The sequence below is a fragment of the Ambystoma mexicanum genome, chromosome 2q (assembly GCF_040938575.1).
Source record: "Ambystoma mexicanum isolate Mex_15411 chromosome 2q, UKY_AmexF1_1, whole genome shotgun sequence".
NCBI classification, from domain to species: domain Eukaryota; kingdom Metazoa; phylum Chordata; class Amphibia; order Caudata; family Ambystomatidae; genus Ambystoma; species Ambystoma mexicanum.
Genome location: NC_090924.1, coordinates 313968583 through 313986593, shown reverse-complemented (window position 1 = coordinate 313986593; position 18011 = coordinate 313968583). Strand labels below are relative to the sequence as shown.

General features: G+C 47.9%; 1 protein-coding gene across 1 annotated transcript in view; it reads left to right on the top strand.

Annotated features, from left to right (window-relative positions):
* MEIOB (meiosis specific with OB-fold) overlaps positions 1-18011 on the top strand; it is a 1713677-nt gene that overhangs the window by 1343439 nt on the left and 352227 nt on the right. The window contains exon 12 of the mRNA XM_069647289.1: positions 16303-16492. Coding sequence (XP_069503390.1) covers positions 16303-16492 — 190 coding nt within the window. The remainder of the gene's footprint in view (positions 1-16302; positions 16493-18011) is intronic.

The following is an 18011-nucleotide window of genomic DNA, read 5'->3' as shown; positions in this document are numbered from 1 at the left end:
GGCGGGAAGTGGCCAAAAGTAGCAGGGGCAGCCTGAATATGGCAATTGATGCAGACACCTGCAGCATTCAATTGCACACCATGTGTGGGGGAGTAGTGGGGGGAGCGGGAGTGGGGAGAGCGGGAGTGGGGAGAGGGTGTGTGGGGGAGTTGTGGGGGGAGGGAGAGGGGAAGAGGGGAGGGGGTGTGTGTGAGGTGGAGGGTGTGAGCACTTTTTACTGTTTAATACACCCGTTGTGTACCAGAAAAAATACTTGAGTGGACATTTCTTATTGTGTGTGTGTGATTTATTGGTTTACAGTGCATAGTGTCCATGTACTCCCACACCCAGTGCCCTCAGTCCCACATTCATGGCACCCTCTGCACCCATGTGTCATAGAAGTATTGGCCAATTACAGACTGGCGCACAGCACATCCCTCCTGTGCATCGCCACCACGATGATGTGCGGCCACATCTTCTTCATCTTCTTCATCACCTGGTGGTTGCTGTTCAATGTCCGGAGGCAGAGGCATGTTCCGTCGGATGCACATGTTGTGCAGCATGACACATGCCATGATGATCTTGGCCACCTTCTCATGCATGTAGAGGAGTGCCCCACCCGACCAGCTAAAACAGCGGAAACGTGCCTTCAACAGGCCAAAGCCCTGCTCGATGACCATATGGGTACGGGTATGTGAATGATTGTAGTCCTCTTCGTGCCTGTTCTGTGGGTTCCGGACAGGGGTGAGGAGCCACGTCTTCAAGGGATAGCCACCATCACCTGCATGGGTGAAAAATAAGGTATGTGTTAGTCAATTCATGAAGGACACCTGTACTTATCACACATTCCTGCAGATATTTGTTGTTCACGTGCACATGTCCTTGGTTGTATGCACACATTTTACCTTGCCACAATGTGTGCTGTGCCATGGTCTTATGGTGTGGATTGCGTCTTCAAGATGATACAGTGTACACTGCCTTGATTTTGCTCATGCACTGTGGACACATACCGCTGTGTTTGTTTTAAATACGTGATGTGTAGTGATCAGTATGATTTTATTACTGGCAGCGTTGGCAGTAGTCTCCGCATAATTTATCATTCAGCGCTTATTATTCCCATGGTGACATGCAGCGCTACTGTGGTGGTGGCCCTGTGACAAGCAGTGTATTCCCTTGGTGGATTTGATTTGTGCACTCTCATGGATGCTTGCCCTGTGTAGTGAATTGCTGCAGACATTTACATTGTGCATACTCACAGCATGTTGCTGGATTGTGTTACGGAGGGTGAGGTGTGATGATGGGTGGTGGACGTGTTGTGGGATGTGGGGTGGTTGAAAGTTAGGCATATTGTGATTGGTGTGCAACTTCCATCATTGCTATGGGGATTGGTTGTCATGTTCAGTTTGGGATGCTTTGAGGCACAGTGTTTTGGGATGTGGACATTGTGCTGTCACCACAACAATGACGCCATGGTGGTGTGTGCATCTCTTCCCCAATTACACTGCCATATGCCTGTCATGCAACTTACCAAGCAGCCAGGCACGTCGTCCTGCATGTCGCTCCATGTAGCGTGGTAGCATGGAGTTGCGCAGGACCATTGAGTCATGAGTTGATCTGGGAAATCGGGCACAACAATGTGTGATGATCTTGCTGGAGTCACATACCATCTGTACATTGATGGAGTGATAGAGCTTACGATTGCGGTACACCACCTCCGTTGCATGCGGGACCACCAATTCAACATGGATGCAGTCAAGTGCACCAATGTAATTTGGCATGCCTGCCAGTGCATGGAAGCCAACTTTCGTGTCAAAGATCTCCTGCGCAGTCCGTGGTAGGGATATGTAGTTCCTTGAGTGCTTCAGGAGGGCATCCGGCACTTGGTTCAGCAGGCGAGAAAATAAGGGTTGTGAAATGCCATGCATGTGCCCCTCTGTGTGCTGGTAGGTGCCTCTGGGAAGAAGTGGAGCACAGACACTACCTTCAGTAGAGGTGGGATGGCGGTGCGTATTTCAGTCAGGCTGACAATGTCGTCGTGTATCATGTCCGCGATGGTGGTGATGGTGTCCCAGTCCAGACGGTACAGGGTGTGGATCTGCTCAGGGGTTAGGTTGAATGGCCTGGCTCTGATGCGAGGGATTGGGGGCTGCCTGCATGGTACCACTGGCTGCACTGGTGGGGCTTGGTGGGCCTGTCTCACCCTCCTTCTCCTCCTGCATCTCCTCTGTGGTGCCTGTTGTTGTTGCTGGTGTAGCAATGCAAGCATGTCCTCCAGCCCCAATATTGCTACTGCAAGTGGAATCATTTTGATGTGGAATGGGGTGTGTGTGTGGGTGTGCTCCTTTTGTGCTGGGCCAGACTCCATTGCCTCCACCTGTGCTGATTGTGTGCACCCGTGGCAGTTGGGTACACTGCACATTGCTGTTTGCGGATGGTTCGCGATGCCGGTAATGCCAGCATCCCGGTATCTCTTTTTACCACCTTCATGATGCCGGTATTTGCATGTCCACATGACTTCTGATCTCCTCCTATTTGCGCCTTCCCGGTACTTCCGGGCCGAAGGGATGTGCGCATGCCGGTACGGGGATGCAAGGTATCAGCGGTAGCACTGATACCGGGTTGCTGACTCGTAATAGGCCGGAGCGGTATGCGGTGCTGGTAATCCCTTACCAGCATCGTTTTCCCATTACCTCCAACCTTGCAATGACCGCCTATGTCCCAGACATGGGGCCTCATTACGACCCTGGCGGAAGGGGTTTAACAGCGCCGCTAAAGGTGCCGGAGCCGTTAAACCCATTCCGCCCTATTACGAGGTGCCTTTGCGGGACCCGCTGTAGACATTAGGCCCTATGTCTCAGGAGGGGTGAGGGTGATCGGAAGCCCACAATGAGAGCACACAGCAAAGAACCAAAAATTACTTGTAGACAAGTGTATATAAAAAATATCTATGCATTTATTGTCGGCTGGACTAAATAGACACAAGTAACTTTAGAAATGAGAAAAACAATTATCACACAAATTCTTAATCTATACAGTATATATACAACACATTTCCTAATGTCATTCAGTGGAAATATAACCACAAAGAGGGTTAAGTTAGCATACAAATGTTATTAGGTAATTCTTCAGAGATTGTTCCCTAACTTTCGAGTCCAACCATAAGAAGAGTGGAGCCTTGTGTTCACCAGTACAGTTGTGCGTAAAAACGCACCATCACGTAGATGAACAAAAAGCGGGTCTTCTTTGCAGGGCTGTAGTAAGTCAGGAAGGGGCTTGAGGCAATGAAGAATACGTTCCCACTATTCGAGTAGGCCCTGCACTTGGCGGCAAAGCAGTGTTGAAAGGGGGAGAATAGCTAGGTAGCGCAGGCTAACCGAGCCAAGTTCGAATACCTTTAAGGGATACTTGTGCGTAAAAACGATCGGCTGTGCCAGGGGGCCACCGGTAAATTATGCAAGTACTCACGACTCTCGGCACAGTCCGGACCAATCTTTGCCAGTTTAGTCGAGGTCGCTAGTAGGTTTGAGTCCTGCAGTTTCGCGGCGCTCCGGCCCTAAGGAGCTGCGATGGAGAACGATTGTCGATGCCAGGACAGTTGCCTTTTCTCATCTTCCGAAGGAGATATGAAGAACATTCTTGTGCAACTGGCTTCAGGGCACAGGAGGGTAGAACAGCAGGGGAACTATAGCGACTGTCACCACCAGGTAGTGACGCAGGAATCGTGGATGCAGGCAGCGTTACGCAATCTCCTAATTCAGGACCCAGATGAGCTAGGCCTGTGAAATTTGGCAGGAGAATATACGCAACCAAAAACAAACAATGTCCCAAGTCTCGGGTCTGCACTCGAGACGGCGGCAGAGCTGCAGGTTACCCTGAGGTAGAGCTAGACAGTTCACTGGATGGCCGAGGAACACTTCCGAAGGGGCTCGTTCGGTGGGTAAGCAGGGGGCGCCGAGAGTAGTTGTTCCCACTACTCCAAAGGGGCAAAGCGCCTTGCCAGGCCTTCTTGGTCGAAGAAGAAAGCAGGGGTCTGACAGGACAGCAGAGGGCAAAGGGTGTCAAATCCTTCCAAAGCATCTCCGGTGGTTTCTCTGTGTAGGAGAATTGGCTCCTTCTATAGTTTGGTGAGAACACAGGTGATCGACCTGGAATGGCTGCAGAGCCCCTTCTCTTATCCAAGATTAGCTTTGTGCCAAAATCGAGGACTTCCAATAGAAGATCTGCTCTCTTGCAGGCATCCCAGACGTGGACCAATCACGGCCCACGGTGGTCTCAGTCATACAGGCACTCCAGATATCCTGGCACCAGTAGTGTGGATTGGGACTAGACAGTCCCAACCCTCTTCCTGGGCACACACACGTGACATGCAGGAGCTTGCAAAAGAGATCGTTTTTTGCGGGAGGCTGCATGCACAAATAAGGAAAACCCAGGTTACTCGACCTGGGTGAAGGCAAGGGACAATATGGCCATGAGACAGAACAAAAGACTTTGTGGCTTGGCCATTTTCGGACCTGGCCATGGTCTTGAGCCAAACGCAGTAAACGCGTTATTTTAAGTGAAAAGAAGTCAAACATTATGAAAAGTAACTGCTGCCACCAGTTCGTCCCAGGCACACTCGTACAATCACCCAAAAATCCTTCGAAGGTGTCTAGGGCCATAAAGCAATAAGGGACCCCAGCGCACTGTACTGAAAGGTGCATTGTGCACTGTTAAAAAGTTACCAAGAAATGGCAACATAGTCAGAGACTAAGGGAAACATAGTTTCCCAGTACTGACAGTCTGGAGGACGTTTCAGTTTCCCCATAACAAGGGATCAAAAGCCCAGGGGAGTTCAGTTGAAGGCTGGGCTCCACTGGAAAGTCAGGTTTGGATAGCCAAACGAAAGCAGAAAGTTTGGGGGCTCCATAATTGGAGGGAAAATTGCACATAAAGGAAATGTTTCCTAACATTCCCCAGTTAAGGAGGGAACTAAGAGAGTAAAGATAATTTCAGGAATTATTAGTTAATCAGATTTTCAAAGCCCTATGTAGGAGATTAGGGAGAACAGGAGATGGCAGTCACTGTACCAGTCCAGAAAATAGAGGATGAAACTAGACCGACAAAAGCAGAAGCCTGCTGAGGGCAACATTTGAGCTGCTGAGGAAAGCTAGGAGTTGAGAAAGGAAGAAAAGCCCCCACCTGCAGAGGACAGTATCTCAAACCTTGTCAGAGGCCAAAGGAAGAGTAGACCAATCTTTGGCAAACATTTTGAGGGCTATATATCAGACCTGTGACCTGGGTAGGGTCAGGAGACCAGGAAGGAAGGACCTCAGTTTGCAGAAGGTTCGGACTTTGGAGTCTGACCTTGGGCTGATAAGGTATCCCCGTAATGCATGGGAGGAAATTAAATATTTGCGGTTAGAGTGTTAAATTCAAGCTGAGAGACCTAGGAGGGCAACCCTTGATTAGAAAAAAATATCTGTGCCAAGTACAAGATCAAAGCCAAGAAGGTGTCAAAATGTGCTCTAGTATAGTCATTTTGGATAATATTGCCCATTGCAATATTAAGGGCTTGACCTTGAATCCTATATCCAGCCATGGCAGAGACAACAAGGAATATCCTCTTCAAGGCCTGGACCAGGTGCGACCTAACGAATGTGCACATGGAAGACCTCTGCGATGATTGCCTCTTGTGCCTCTGTACCCGGCACATGACATACAAGACTGTTCCATCTGCCAGTCGTTTTCAAACAAAAACCTCTGAGACCGCCAACGCAGGTTAGTGGCATGACTCGGTGATGCCGGAGGGGCCTGACTCTTCCTCAGTCCAGAATCATGCCTCAATCAGGCAGAGCAGTCCTTTCCAGTGTACTCCCTCTACCAAAATGTTGATCGCATTGAAGATACTTACCGGGTTAGGAAGTCTGGAAGACCCAGTCGAAGTAGACATCGATGTCGGCTTTGACGATAGCCTCAATGTCTGCCTCTGTGTCTTCAGCAAAGAAACACTCTGCCCTGTTTAGCAGCTGATGCTGTCAATGAAATTTGGCTTCCTTGTCCACTACTCCTCAGACTTTGACGAGCCAGGGAGCTGAGTCTTTGTCTACGACTCCATCTATGGGTCATGCCAAGTCCTTGTCGGCAATGCAAGTAAAATCCCTGTCGACGACCTTACACATTGACCACAACCCTGTCAATGGCCATGCACAAGTCTTCAACCACGACCCCGTCGACTAGCCACAAGGCTAAGTCTGCTACATTGTTGACTTCTTAATCGGATCAACCATCAGTCCTGGCTGTCTTACCCAGGCCTCTGTATCCTTTTCCACTGATCCTGGGGGGTCTTCTCTGACAACAAGATAGAGGTGGTGTAGTCTAGCCCCAAGTCGGCCATTCCCTCCCTCCCTCCCCCACGGCAGCTCCCGTACCAGCAGTGGTTCCTCATACCATTTCGGCCGCTCTAACTCCGAGGGTGGAGCTTCCTAGAAATGTCTCCATGGATATTCTCACCACCTTGCAGTCCTTGGTGTCAGAGCTGCAACACAGGCTGCCTGACCCATGCACACCACAACAAGGCCCGAGTGGGCCACTTGCTGCTCCTCATCGTCCGCCCAAGGACAAGCTACCACCTGTCCCGGTGCACAACCTTACAGACACGGAATCCAACAATAACGTGTCACAAGGGGATGCTTCCACGCATACCGCTGGCATGGATGAGTTGGAGGATCTGGTTCCTGGTGATGGCAATTCCAGATAATGTTTCTTTCTGCGATTCACCTCCAGATGAAATTGGATCCTTCCATTCTCTTATTTCAAGGGCCACGAAGATGTTTGACTAGGTTCCAGAGGAACAGAGAAAAGAAGGTTTCCTCTAGCAGCGTTGTGAGCAGCCCAGAAATTCGATTGTCAAAAAAAGTACAGAGTTGCAGACTCTGCTCCGAAATGTCTCAGGTCGCAGACCAGCCCGGTCTCCGTAGTGTCTGCAGCAGCCCGGAAATGTTCATCAATCCTCTGCTCGCCTTTCTCTGTTCCCCTGACAAAGAGGGCAAGCACCTGGATTCCTTTGGGAAACGTGTCATTTCAACAGCCGCTATGACCATCAAGGCGGCTAATGCTATGGCCATACTCTTGGCATGCTGCAGCAATGCTGTAAGTCCTTTCGGTCGGGTAAATCCCGCTTCTCCAGAACATCAAGGGACTACCGGCCCTCATACCTCCCCCATCATAACGGTCCCCATCATACTCTGCTGCGGACACTTATAAATTGAAGTCCGAATCTTACAGAGGAAACCAGCGCCACTGCGGTTCTTCGCACAGCAGGAGCAAAACAGCCAAACAAACCTAACCCATCTCAGGTGCAGTCCTCCCCACATTCACAAGCCAGTGGGAGGGAGGCTTTCCGAATTCATCAACAAGTGGCAATCTATCACCACAGAGGGATGGGTGTTATCCCTCATCCAGCAGGGCCACACGCTGGAGTTTGTCAAGAGAGCACCCATAATTCCTCCCTTGCAAAAAGAAGAGAAGCACGTAACTCCACTACTACAAGAAGTTCAATCTCTCCTGTCAAAGGGAGCCATCGAATGAGTCCCATCCAATCAGCGGGGACAAGAAGTGTACTCCAGGTACTTTTTAGTCAAAAGAAATCAGGAGGTTGAAAGCCCATCCTTGACCTTTGGGTCCTCAACGAATTCCTCAAAGCCCAAACATTCAGGGCAGTGACTCAGCAGCAAGTTTTATTTCAGCTGCAAAAAGGGGATTTTCTTGAGGATGCATTTTTTCACATCCCTATTCATCAGAAACACTGCCGCTACCTGAGCTTCACAGTGGTGGGTCGCCATTTTCAGTTCAAGTCGCTGTCCTTAGGGCTTTGGTCAGCCCTGCGGGTATTCACTAAATGCCTAGTCCCGGTGGTTGCACACCTTCTTGGCTCAGGTGCACACGTCTATGAGTAAATCAATGACTTGCTGTTACAGGCAGAGTCCTATTCCATGGCTACCACCATACTGAAAGGATTATCCAATGCTTACAGCCTTTAGGATTCTCTGTAAATTTTCCGAAATCCACGTCTGACCCCATCTCAGTGAGCACTCTATTTGGGGTGCTCTACTAGATACACATTCTTGCATGGCCACTCCATCGGAAGAGGGTGCAAGCCCTTTTTGCCAAAGTCCTGTTAATCTCTGCGATGGCCATCTCCTGAAGTCTCTGTTAGGGATGATATTCTTGTGCATTCCTCTACTTCAACATTGCCAGCTTCACATGCGTCCTCTTGATGCATACTGGCGACAGGCCTCTGGTTTCAGGGAAGATAAAATCCCTCTAATGCAGCAATTCAAAGATGCTCTGCAATGGTGGTCAGCCCAAACTCATCTCGACCAAGGTATTCCTTTTCGCCTGCCTCTTCATCAAGTCACTGTCACAACAGACGCCTCCCTGGAGGGCTGAGGTGCACACAAAAGGATTGACATGCCAGGGGTCGCTGGACACACAAGGAGAAGGCTCTTCATATCAACCTTCTGGAGCTGCGTGGAGTGTTTTGGGCCCTCAAGTACTTACTTCCTCAGTTCAGCGGTCAGGTAGTCCAGGTCTTCACGGACAACAACACCATGATGTTTTATACCCACCAGCAGGGGGACTCCAGGTCTTTCATTTTGTCTACAGGAGCACAGACGATGTGGCACTGGGCACTGGGCATTGGAACAGAACATGTTGCCATTTCTTTCCACCTACCAGGTGTTCATAATGGGAGCTCTAGGAGTCTCAACTCTGCTGGATTTCCGTCGATCGGGCACCCCAGAAATGTATCTCTTCACCACCTATGCCAACAAGAGGTGCGTGGCCTTTGCCATCAGATTCCCTCATCCAGAGAGTCTGGGAGATGCCTTCACGTTCTGCCCTGATCTCCTTGGTGGCTCGGGTGTTACAAGTCTTGAGACAACATCATTGGAGATTGATCTTAGTGGCCCCTATCTGGCTGATACAGTTATGGTATTCCAACCTGCTCACCCTGTCGTCCGCCCCACCAATGAAGCTGCCTCCTCTGTGCCATCTTCTTTCCAGGAGTGACAGCAGCATGTTACACCATGACCTAGCCTACCTGAACCTGATGGCCTGGCTCCTACACTTCTTGGATTTCGCAATATCCCACTGCCACAAGACTGCAAGGACATTCTAGCTAGAGCAGGCACTTCTTCCACGTTTGCCTGTTACAGGAGTAAAGGGGCATGTTTTTCTCGCTGGTGTAAAGCACTGGGCCTTGACCCTTTTAGCATTCAGCCAAAGGATGTTATGCCATACATGCCAAACCTGCTATCCTTGGCTAAGTCCAACCTGGCGCATTCCTTCATCAAACTGCACCTTGCAGCTATCTTATGCTATACTCGCTCCTCTTCCACACTTTCTCTGTGGTCCCACCGCTTGGTCAAATAATTAATCCGAGGCTTGTTCCATTTCCTTTCCACCAATCTGGTGGCCGGTCCCGGCCAGGGAGCTGAATGTCATCTTCTCTAGACTCATGAGACCTCCCTTCGAGTCTATGCATAAGGCTTTGCTCAGGTTCCTGTCCTGGAAGACCACTCTACTAGTCTCAATCACGCCTAAGGGAGATTGAAACTTTTTCCTGCAAGGCTTCATACCTGGTTTTTCATGGTGGTGCCACGCACTACCCAATCATTTGTGCCTAAGGTTCCTTCAGCGTTTCACCTCAATGAGCCAGTGGTGCTACCTGTCTTCTTCGGCTCATCTTCTTCACCTGCAGAACGCTCTTTGCATTCTCTGGATGTAGTGCGTGCTTTGAAATATTACGTCTCAGCACAAAGTCGTTCTGGAGGACTTCTCAGCTCATTGTGACTTTTAGTCTCTCTGGAATGGGAAATGCACTTTTCAAATCATCAAATGCCAGATGGATTTCCTCCTGCATCTCCTTCTGACATCAAGAAGCTGGCAGGCCTCTCCCTGACAAGACCCGATCTCATTCTACAAGGGCTGTTGCCACCAAGACAGCTTTCCTCTCTGGGCTTCCCCTGCTGGACATCTGCAGGGCCGCAACCTGTAGATCTGTACACAGCTTTACATGGTTTTACTGTTTTGGTAGGGATTTCATGACAGATTCCAGGCTCAGCAAGGAGGTTCTGCAGGTCAATGTCTCCTGTGGTAAGTGTTTCTACAAGGAGCTTGTCTCCGCCCGCTATGGTTATGTGGTACTGCTTTGTAATCTATTTACACAGCATGTGAATCTATGAAAGGTCCAATGCTGGAGAAGGAATAAGTTATCTGTAACTCCTGTTCTCCAGCATTAATAGCTTTCATAGATTCACATGCGACCCTCCCGACTACCCCACTTTGCTCTTTCTTGGCTCATATTGCCCCTTTACATGCGCTACGCCAAATCTGAAGATGGCCTCCAGGGGCGGAGCTAAAGGAGCTCTCTCTGTTGGCTGTGGGCCATATGACCGAAAATGACTATACCACAGGACTAAAGTGACTGAACTTTAACTTTTAAGAATAAACTGTATATGGTGGGGGTAGGAGAAGGGAGTTGGGGTAGCTGGAAGACTACTGGAGGGGGGAAGGGAGGACTGGGGGGAGTTCATGTTGGAGGTTATGTTTATACACAATTTTGGATGGAAGTTACCGACACGGCCCTACATGGTGTCTACATCACATGCAGACATATAAATCACAGAGCGTCCAATGGCGGAACGTAGAACAATTAAATGCTTAACGTGGAACGTCAATGGCTTCCTTGACAAAATTACGAGGGGACTGGTGATACGTTATATACGGGATCAGAAAGCAGATGTGATATTGTTGTAAGAAACTCACCTGATGGGAATGATGTGTAAGTTCTTAGGGAGGGGCCAGTACACAGTAGTAGAGCACGCCAGCTATCACAGAGGATCCTGGGACTAGCGACTCTGGTCCATAAATCCATTCCTTTTCAGGTCAATAAGGTGATAAGAGACGGGGGGCGATACCTTGTGGTCGCTGGTGATCTATGGGGAGAATCGGTTTTAATTGTCAATGTGTACGCCCCTCCTCCGCTACATACAAAGTCCTAGACAGGGGGATGGATAGGTGGTTGCAGGGGTAGAGTAGGCCCAGGAGGGAGGCTAGCACAAAATTAGCGATGGTTATGGAAGCAACACGCTGCTGGATGTATGGAGAGATCTAAATCCCGGTCAGCTGCAATTCTCGTTCCACTCTGGGTCCCACAACTTGATGTCCCGGCTAGACTATTGGTTGCTGCTCTGCATATTGCTTGGGAGAGGAAAGGAGGCATGGTATTTGGCCACAGGCCTATCCGATCATGCCCCATACATTGAGATTGAAGGGAACGAAAGGATCGGGAGTAGAGAATGGGGGCTTAACACCTATTACCTGGGGAATGTGAAAAAACAGGAGGAACTCGTGGAAAGGACAGAGGAGTATTTTCATTTAAACAAGGGGACCGTGCATAGTAGCATCACTCTATGGGAAGCATACAAGACCGTAAAAAGAGGGAGGGCCCAGTGTGCAATAGGGGTGCATACAAAAGAAAGACGTGAGAAATTACAGGCAAAAGAGGACGAAGTGTCAGAAGTGGAGAGGCGTCATGTACACAAGCAGACCATAGGAATAAAAAATGCCCTGCACAAAGCTCTTGGGGAATGTAAGGTTGTGGCGACAGATGACGCCCGGAAAGCTTATTGGACTAAGCGAGCCAGGGTGTATAAGTTGGGGGACAAAGGGGTGGATTCTGGCCTGGCCAGAGAGGAGAGGAAGGTGCAAGGTTGGTGAGAACCATAACTGATGGGACAGGAAGGAACACCCGGATGGGATGGGATCACTCAAGTTTTTGCAGACTACTACTGTACTCTCTACAAGGAGCAACCAGGGCCCTCACCGGGAGAGATAGATACTTGGAGGACCTAGCCCTGCCAAGCCTGGGAGAACAGGCACGACTAAACCTAGACCAAAACATAACAAAAGAGGAGATATTAGCAGCCATAAACAGTCTGCAGCCGGGGAAAACACCAGGACCAAATGGTATGCCGGTGGAATTCAGGAGATGCGTAGGGGATAAGGTGGGTGAACCCATGCTGGGAATGTTTCAAGAGAACCAGGAGAAAGGAGAACTTCCAGAGGATTTGAGGACAGCCACCATCATGGTCATCCATAAAAAGGGGGCGTATGCAGACGAATGCCCGTCAAATCGGCCCATTTCGCTATTGAATGTGGAGGCTAAAATACTGGCAAATGTTCTGGTGAATAGACTGCTCCCATGGATAGGTGGGTTAATACACTCTGACCAGTGCGGGTTTGTGCCTGGGAGAGCTACCCAGATGAATCTAAGAAGGGTACACAACGCATTGGCTCTATCGGAAATTATTAGAGGGACCCCACGCAAAAATGGTACTCGATTCGGCGAAATCCTTTGTTTCAGTAGGGTGGAACTTCGTCTGGGCGGTGATGACCCAACTACCTGGGTTGGGTATGGCTGTACTACACTACACTAGACTACTGGCTCAGGTGAGGTTTAACTGTCACACTTCTTGCACATTCCCACTACAAAGGGGCACCCGGTAGGGTTTCCCACTGTCACCCCTGTTGTTTCTTATGGTGATTTGGACCACTAGCACAAAGAATTAGGGCGGACCCACTGATCCGAGCATTTAGATGGCCCGGGGAATGGGAAGATAGGATTTCCCTGTATGCAGACAACTGCCTCATATATTTGGGGGACCCAGACAGATCAGGACCGAGAATAATAGAGAGACTGGGTGGCACTGCAGACTCAAAATTACCTTGGGCAAATCAGGAAGGGTTCTAATACTTGCAGATACAGGTGTATCGAGATGCAGGGACATTTTTGGAAGGCAACCATGACCCATTACTATGCAGATTAAGGTATGACGCCAAGCACTGGGCTCAGTTGCCAGTAACACGGTTAGGGAGGGTTAATCTGCTTAAGGTGTTGGCACTTCCCCGGTTGTTATGTGTTGCAAAATACCCTGGTGCGAATACCCAAAACACAATTTGATGTGATCAACGCCCTGATGAGAGGGGTTATATGGGGTAATAAGAACCCATGCATAGCCATGACTACACTGACAAGGTCGATATGGGAAGGAGGGGTTGGACTACCGGACATCCGGAAGTATTACTGGGTGGCCCATCTGATTGTCGCAAACGAATGGCTGTTTGTGGGGAGAGGCCTCTCACACACGAGACTTGAGCTAGCATCCATACACGGAATGGACCCAATGCAGAGACTATACAGAAACCCAGGGTGGACGCACCGCCCCCCAGCGGTGCACAGATTGGTGCACATACGAGAAGAAACAACGAGAGCTAAGGTGAAGTCATTAAATGGCAACCGTTGTGGTTAACCGGGATTTAGGGAGATAAGCAAGTTGGGACACCATCCGCGAAGGTCCAGGGTGTGAATCAATAAATTGGGGGACGTGATCGAAAATGATAGGCTGATGCCATTTCAGGCTATATGGGATAAATATAGTCTGGCCGCAGAAGAGGCATATACTTATGTACGACTGATACATGCTATGATGGCACATGCAGGTGGCGACTTAGACCTCCCGGGGCAAAGTCCTTTAGAAGTCAAACTTTTTTTGATGAACTGCAGGAGAAAGTGATTTCCAAGCTATATTGAGTAATAACTTAATGGCAGCCCCACTGACACAACTTGAGGACAAGTGGGAAAGGGACCTTGGAACCCTAAAAAGTGAGGAATGGGTGGAAGCAATGGTGGCTGCGTCGGAGACTAATACAATACAGGATATTGCACAGGGTGTACAGGATGTGAAGAGCTAAGAACAACAAAGGCCTCAAGTGCAGGAAGCAATGGGCACCTTTTATCATTTTCTCTGGGAGTGCCGACTGGTTTCTGAATTATGGGACAAAGTCCTCGATAAAATGTCTAGAGTGCTATGCAGCGCGATATCAGTGGGGAATACGATGGGAGCAGATGGGATAGCAGATTGCTGCTATGGAGGTTAAGAGGGATTTAGCGGGAAATGCCTAAGATGAGGACCTGGAAGACGGGTATGAAATACTCTGGTAGTACTGAAGAAATAACATACCGGAACAAAGGGTTGCCTGAGGAATACCTGAAAATATGGGGGGGGGGTGTCGGAGTAGGCCATGGAGTAATGTGGAGAGCAAGACCCCCAATGAAGCACGGACAGGGAACAGTGGGAAGGCTGGACTGGATTTGGGAGGTATGGGAATTGAGTTGGGTCGGGAACGAGAGGGGTGGATATTATGGGTCCAAGTTGTGATTGTATGTTTCATTTTTTGTTGTGTGATTTGTAAATGAAAATGTCGATAAACAGAGTTACAAAAAAAATAAGATTTGAAGTACTTCCCAGGTTGCTCATGCTCCTTATCATGTTTCCTATATTGGTGCCACAACAGTGTCTTGCTGAAGCCAAAACCACTCTGCTCAGATTGCTCTGGGAAGAAAAGAAGGTTAGGATACCTTTTACTCACATGTCCCTTGCCCTGAGAGTTGGGGGAAGTGGGTTACCCAGATTTTGAGGCCTACTATTTAGTGGCACACCTCCGGATATTATATTACCATATTAGATCAACAAGTGGCAAGTAATGGGTTCTGTTAGAGTATGTACTAAACCGTCCAGAAATGGTTAGGGAGTGCCTTTTAGTACTAACAAGGTCTTTACCAAAGAAGGCTACGAGACATCCCACGTTAGGCTGATTGTTGGGGATATGGCAGTCGGGTAATTGCACAGGGAAGTTGTCATCATGGCTGTCCCTTCTAAATTCTTTATGGGCACCCCTATTTCCGAGAGACACTAGTGATATGGAAAGGGTTCAAGCCTGGTTTGTGGCGGGTTTGTAGAGGGTGGGTCAGATTTGGAGTGAATGGAATTTTCTATATAATGTTACCATAGAGAGAGGACTAGGTCTAAGGAAACTCTCCATATTATCATACTTGCAATTATGTCTAAGGGGTAAATGGAAGGAGTTTATTTCAAGGCCCCTAACACGGTTTGACCAGGCCCAGACATATTCCCAGAGAAAAGGGGACTGATTTCAACTTTAGGTGCATAGGGGATGTGAAGAGAAGTTGGATATATAGGATTTAAAATGAAACTGGGAAAAGTACTAAAGATTACTCTGTCAGTGGTTAATTGGCCTCGGATATGTAGTAGAGCATACACAGAATCGAGATCAATGTAATTCAAAGTACATGGGATTGTGTTGTTGCATAGATGGCAGATGCTGAAGTAATGTTGGCATTGGATGAAAAAGAAGGTTTGGCATGTGGTTTCTCCCTTGTCATCTTGTTATCCAAAAGAAATAAAGTTTAGTTGGGGAAAACTTGTACTGTGAATATGTCATTGTTAGGGGTTTTCTTATCCCTGCCCTGTTTTCAGTCGGTAGAGGTGCATCACACTTCTCAAGCTGCCTAGGCTAGTGTGAGTGAGGTTTTGTGGTAGAAAATGAATCAGCAGGTGAACACCCCACCACACACAGGAAATCTCACCACACTCGAAGGGGGGTTTCTTTTAATTCGCTCCAGGTTCCTAAAGATACAGGCTTAAGGTGTACCACTATTTTGGGCATGGTTCTGTGGGCAGGTGTTTTTCCCTCCTCTAGTCCAGTCACCAAAGAGCTCAGGTGTTATGCCCCTTGTGGATACAGTGCCCCCCCTCTGTTGCACACTGATATGTACATACCTAAGGCCCCTTCCCGTACCATCAGGTGCGAAGTGCAAAGGTGCATATTGTTACAGCCTTTTACAAAGCCATTGGCAGGTAGGGTGGCATAGTAATAGGGGGGATAACATCTTAGGTCTGCTGGATCAAGCACTACTAATGTAGTCTTAGGAGAAGTGCGCAATGGAATTTTTGGGCTTATTTTCATGCTTATAATGTCCCTTTTCTTTGTCCTAAGTGTGGATTGTTTAGGCTTATTGTCCTGCTCATAATGTCCCTTCCTTTGCCCTAAGTGACTCCATATTTGCAATGTCCATGATTTCATTTTCCATTTATTCGTGGTGATCCTCAATAGTTTTCAGGTTCTGTGCATTTTGTGTCAGGAAAATGCCATACATTTGCATGAGCAGATCCTGCTTAGAAACTTTGGTCAATACATTTTTCCACTCAGCTTTTGGATGAACTGACTGGTTGACTTAATTACACTGTTAACGTTTTGTGACTCAGAATGTTTGTCATTCACTTTGTGGATGCTGGATTTGATGGTATCTTGCTTGCCTGTATTAAATACGTGCATATCATGATTAATATATTTCATGCCATGTCAACAAATGATAAAGCACTGCTTTACTAATGCACTTATTTTCCATTGTGTTTGCAGTTCCCATTGCCGGTATATTATCAGTAAGGATTCAGACAAATGCACCTATAGTTTCTGCAGTGGGATGTCCTCCGGTATGAAATCCGTGGTTGCTACCTTTGATTTATTGGTGGATCTTACTGACCACACTGGCACTCTTCAGTGTTGCAACCTGTCTAGCACTGTAGCTGAGAAGGCATTGTCCTGCACGGTAAATTATATAACTGTTCACCACTTTCAATCTTGTTTGTCTAAGGTGTATTTGTTCTCTACCCTCACTCTTGGAGGTTGTCTTCCAGCGGTAGTAAAGAGAGTTCATTTTTAATGTTCTCTCTATTAAAAAGCTGCATGCAATTATAATTGGGACTATATTCTTTGTGGGACAGTTAACCTACACCACGCTTGGGCGAGTGGCTAGATTGTCCTTCTTGGATAAGACCACTGTATCTGTTTAATAATGTTTATCTTATACTTTTCCTACTACACTGATCTATGTCTGTACATTTGAGGATTCATGAACATTGAAAATGTACAATCTCAAAGAAATGGGGCAAAGTGTTCTGCTCTTGTTCTAATTGTCTTGCATATTCCATAGTTTAAACCAGGTATTGAAGACCTTTTCTGTGGAAAGAATTACATTATGATCAACTTAACATCATGATGCTAGCTTAGTTTCCACTGATGATGCCCAGTAAAGCAGAAACAACTGTCTGGGGTTTCTTTTGGTCTTTTTGCATATTTTGAAAAACATAGGGTTTAGCCCTAACTTGCAAACGGCAACCCAGATGTGGATGCAGTAATCACTGTGCTTATAGATGCACAGCTTCACCTGATGTTGATGTTGGTACTCTTGCTCAGAAGAGAATTGGCTAGCATTTTGGACTGTAATTCTGGGATGGCCCAGACCAATATGCAAATCAATAGTTCTCCTCTGTGAGAGGTGCCGCAAGCTACATTCTGGTTGTAGACTCTCCTGACTGCGAACCTTCCCATGCAACATCTTATTTGGCCATGTTCATTCTCAGTAGGGGGACTCCCACATTTGTGCATATCCCAAAATAAGATGTTCTGAAAAATCAAAGAGGGTATGTTATGTTAAAGGCACTTATATAGCGCACCGTCATCAACAGAATTGGTCCCCAGGCTCTCATAGGAGCAGTGCAAAAGAAGTAAACGCTGCCTGCCATGTACGCATGGCAGGCAACGTTTACAATGGAGTCCTAGCAGGCAGACTCTATAGGAATTCACAGAAATAAAGCCAGCATGAAAATCCATGCCAGTGGAAAATGCTGTACTGTTTGTATGGCTGAAAGGAACCTAGCAGCGAGAACATACGTTACGTTCCGCCGCTCCTCTCAGCCATAAAATACATGAAAATGGGGCATGGCGTGAATGGAAGGTGCAGAAGCCTTGCGCCAGCCTTTTACGTCTTCCATTTAGGTTACGCCCCATAGAAAATGTGATGCTAAATAGTTACATATTTTATTTAAAAATATGTACATTTTGCATATGTGAACAAAGGGGGGTCTGGGAATCTCTCTACCAGCACGAACACAGCCCAATGACCTGTTCTTGGGTGAATAACCCCTGGGAGAGACTCTACCAAGTCTTTAGCTCACTGTCCTTTTCACAGAGAAGAAATTTCCCCGCATATCAGCCTTTGTCCTGCCCAGGGGCAGTCTAGCGCCGAAATGCTAGGCAATTCTCCTCTGAACAAGAGTACCATCAGT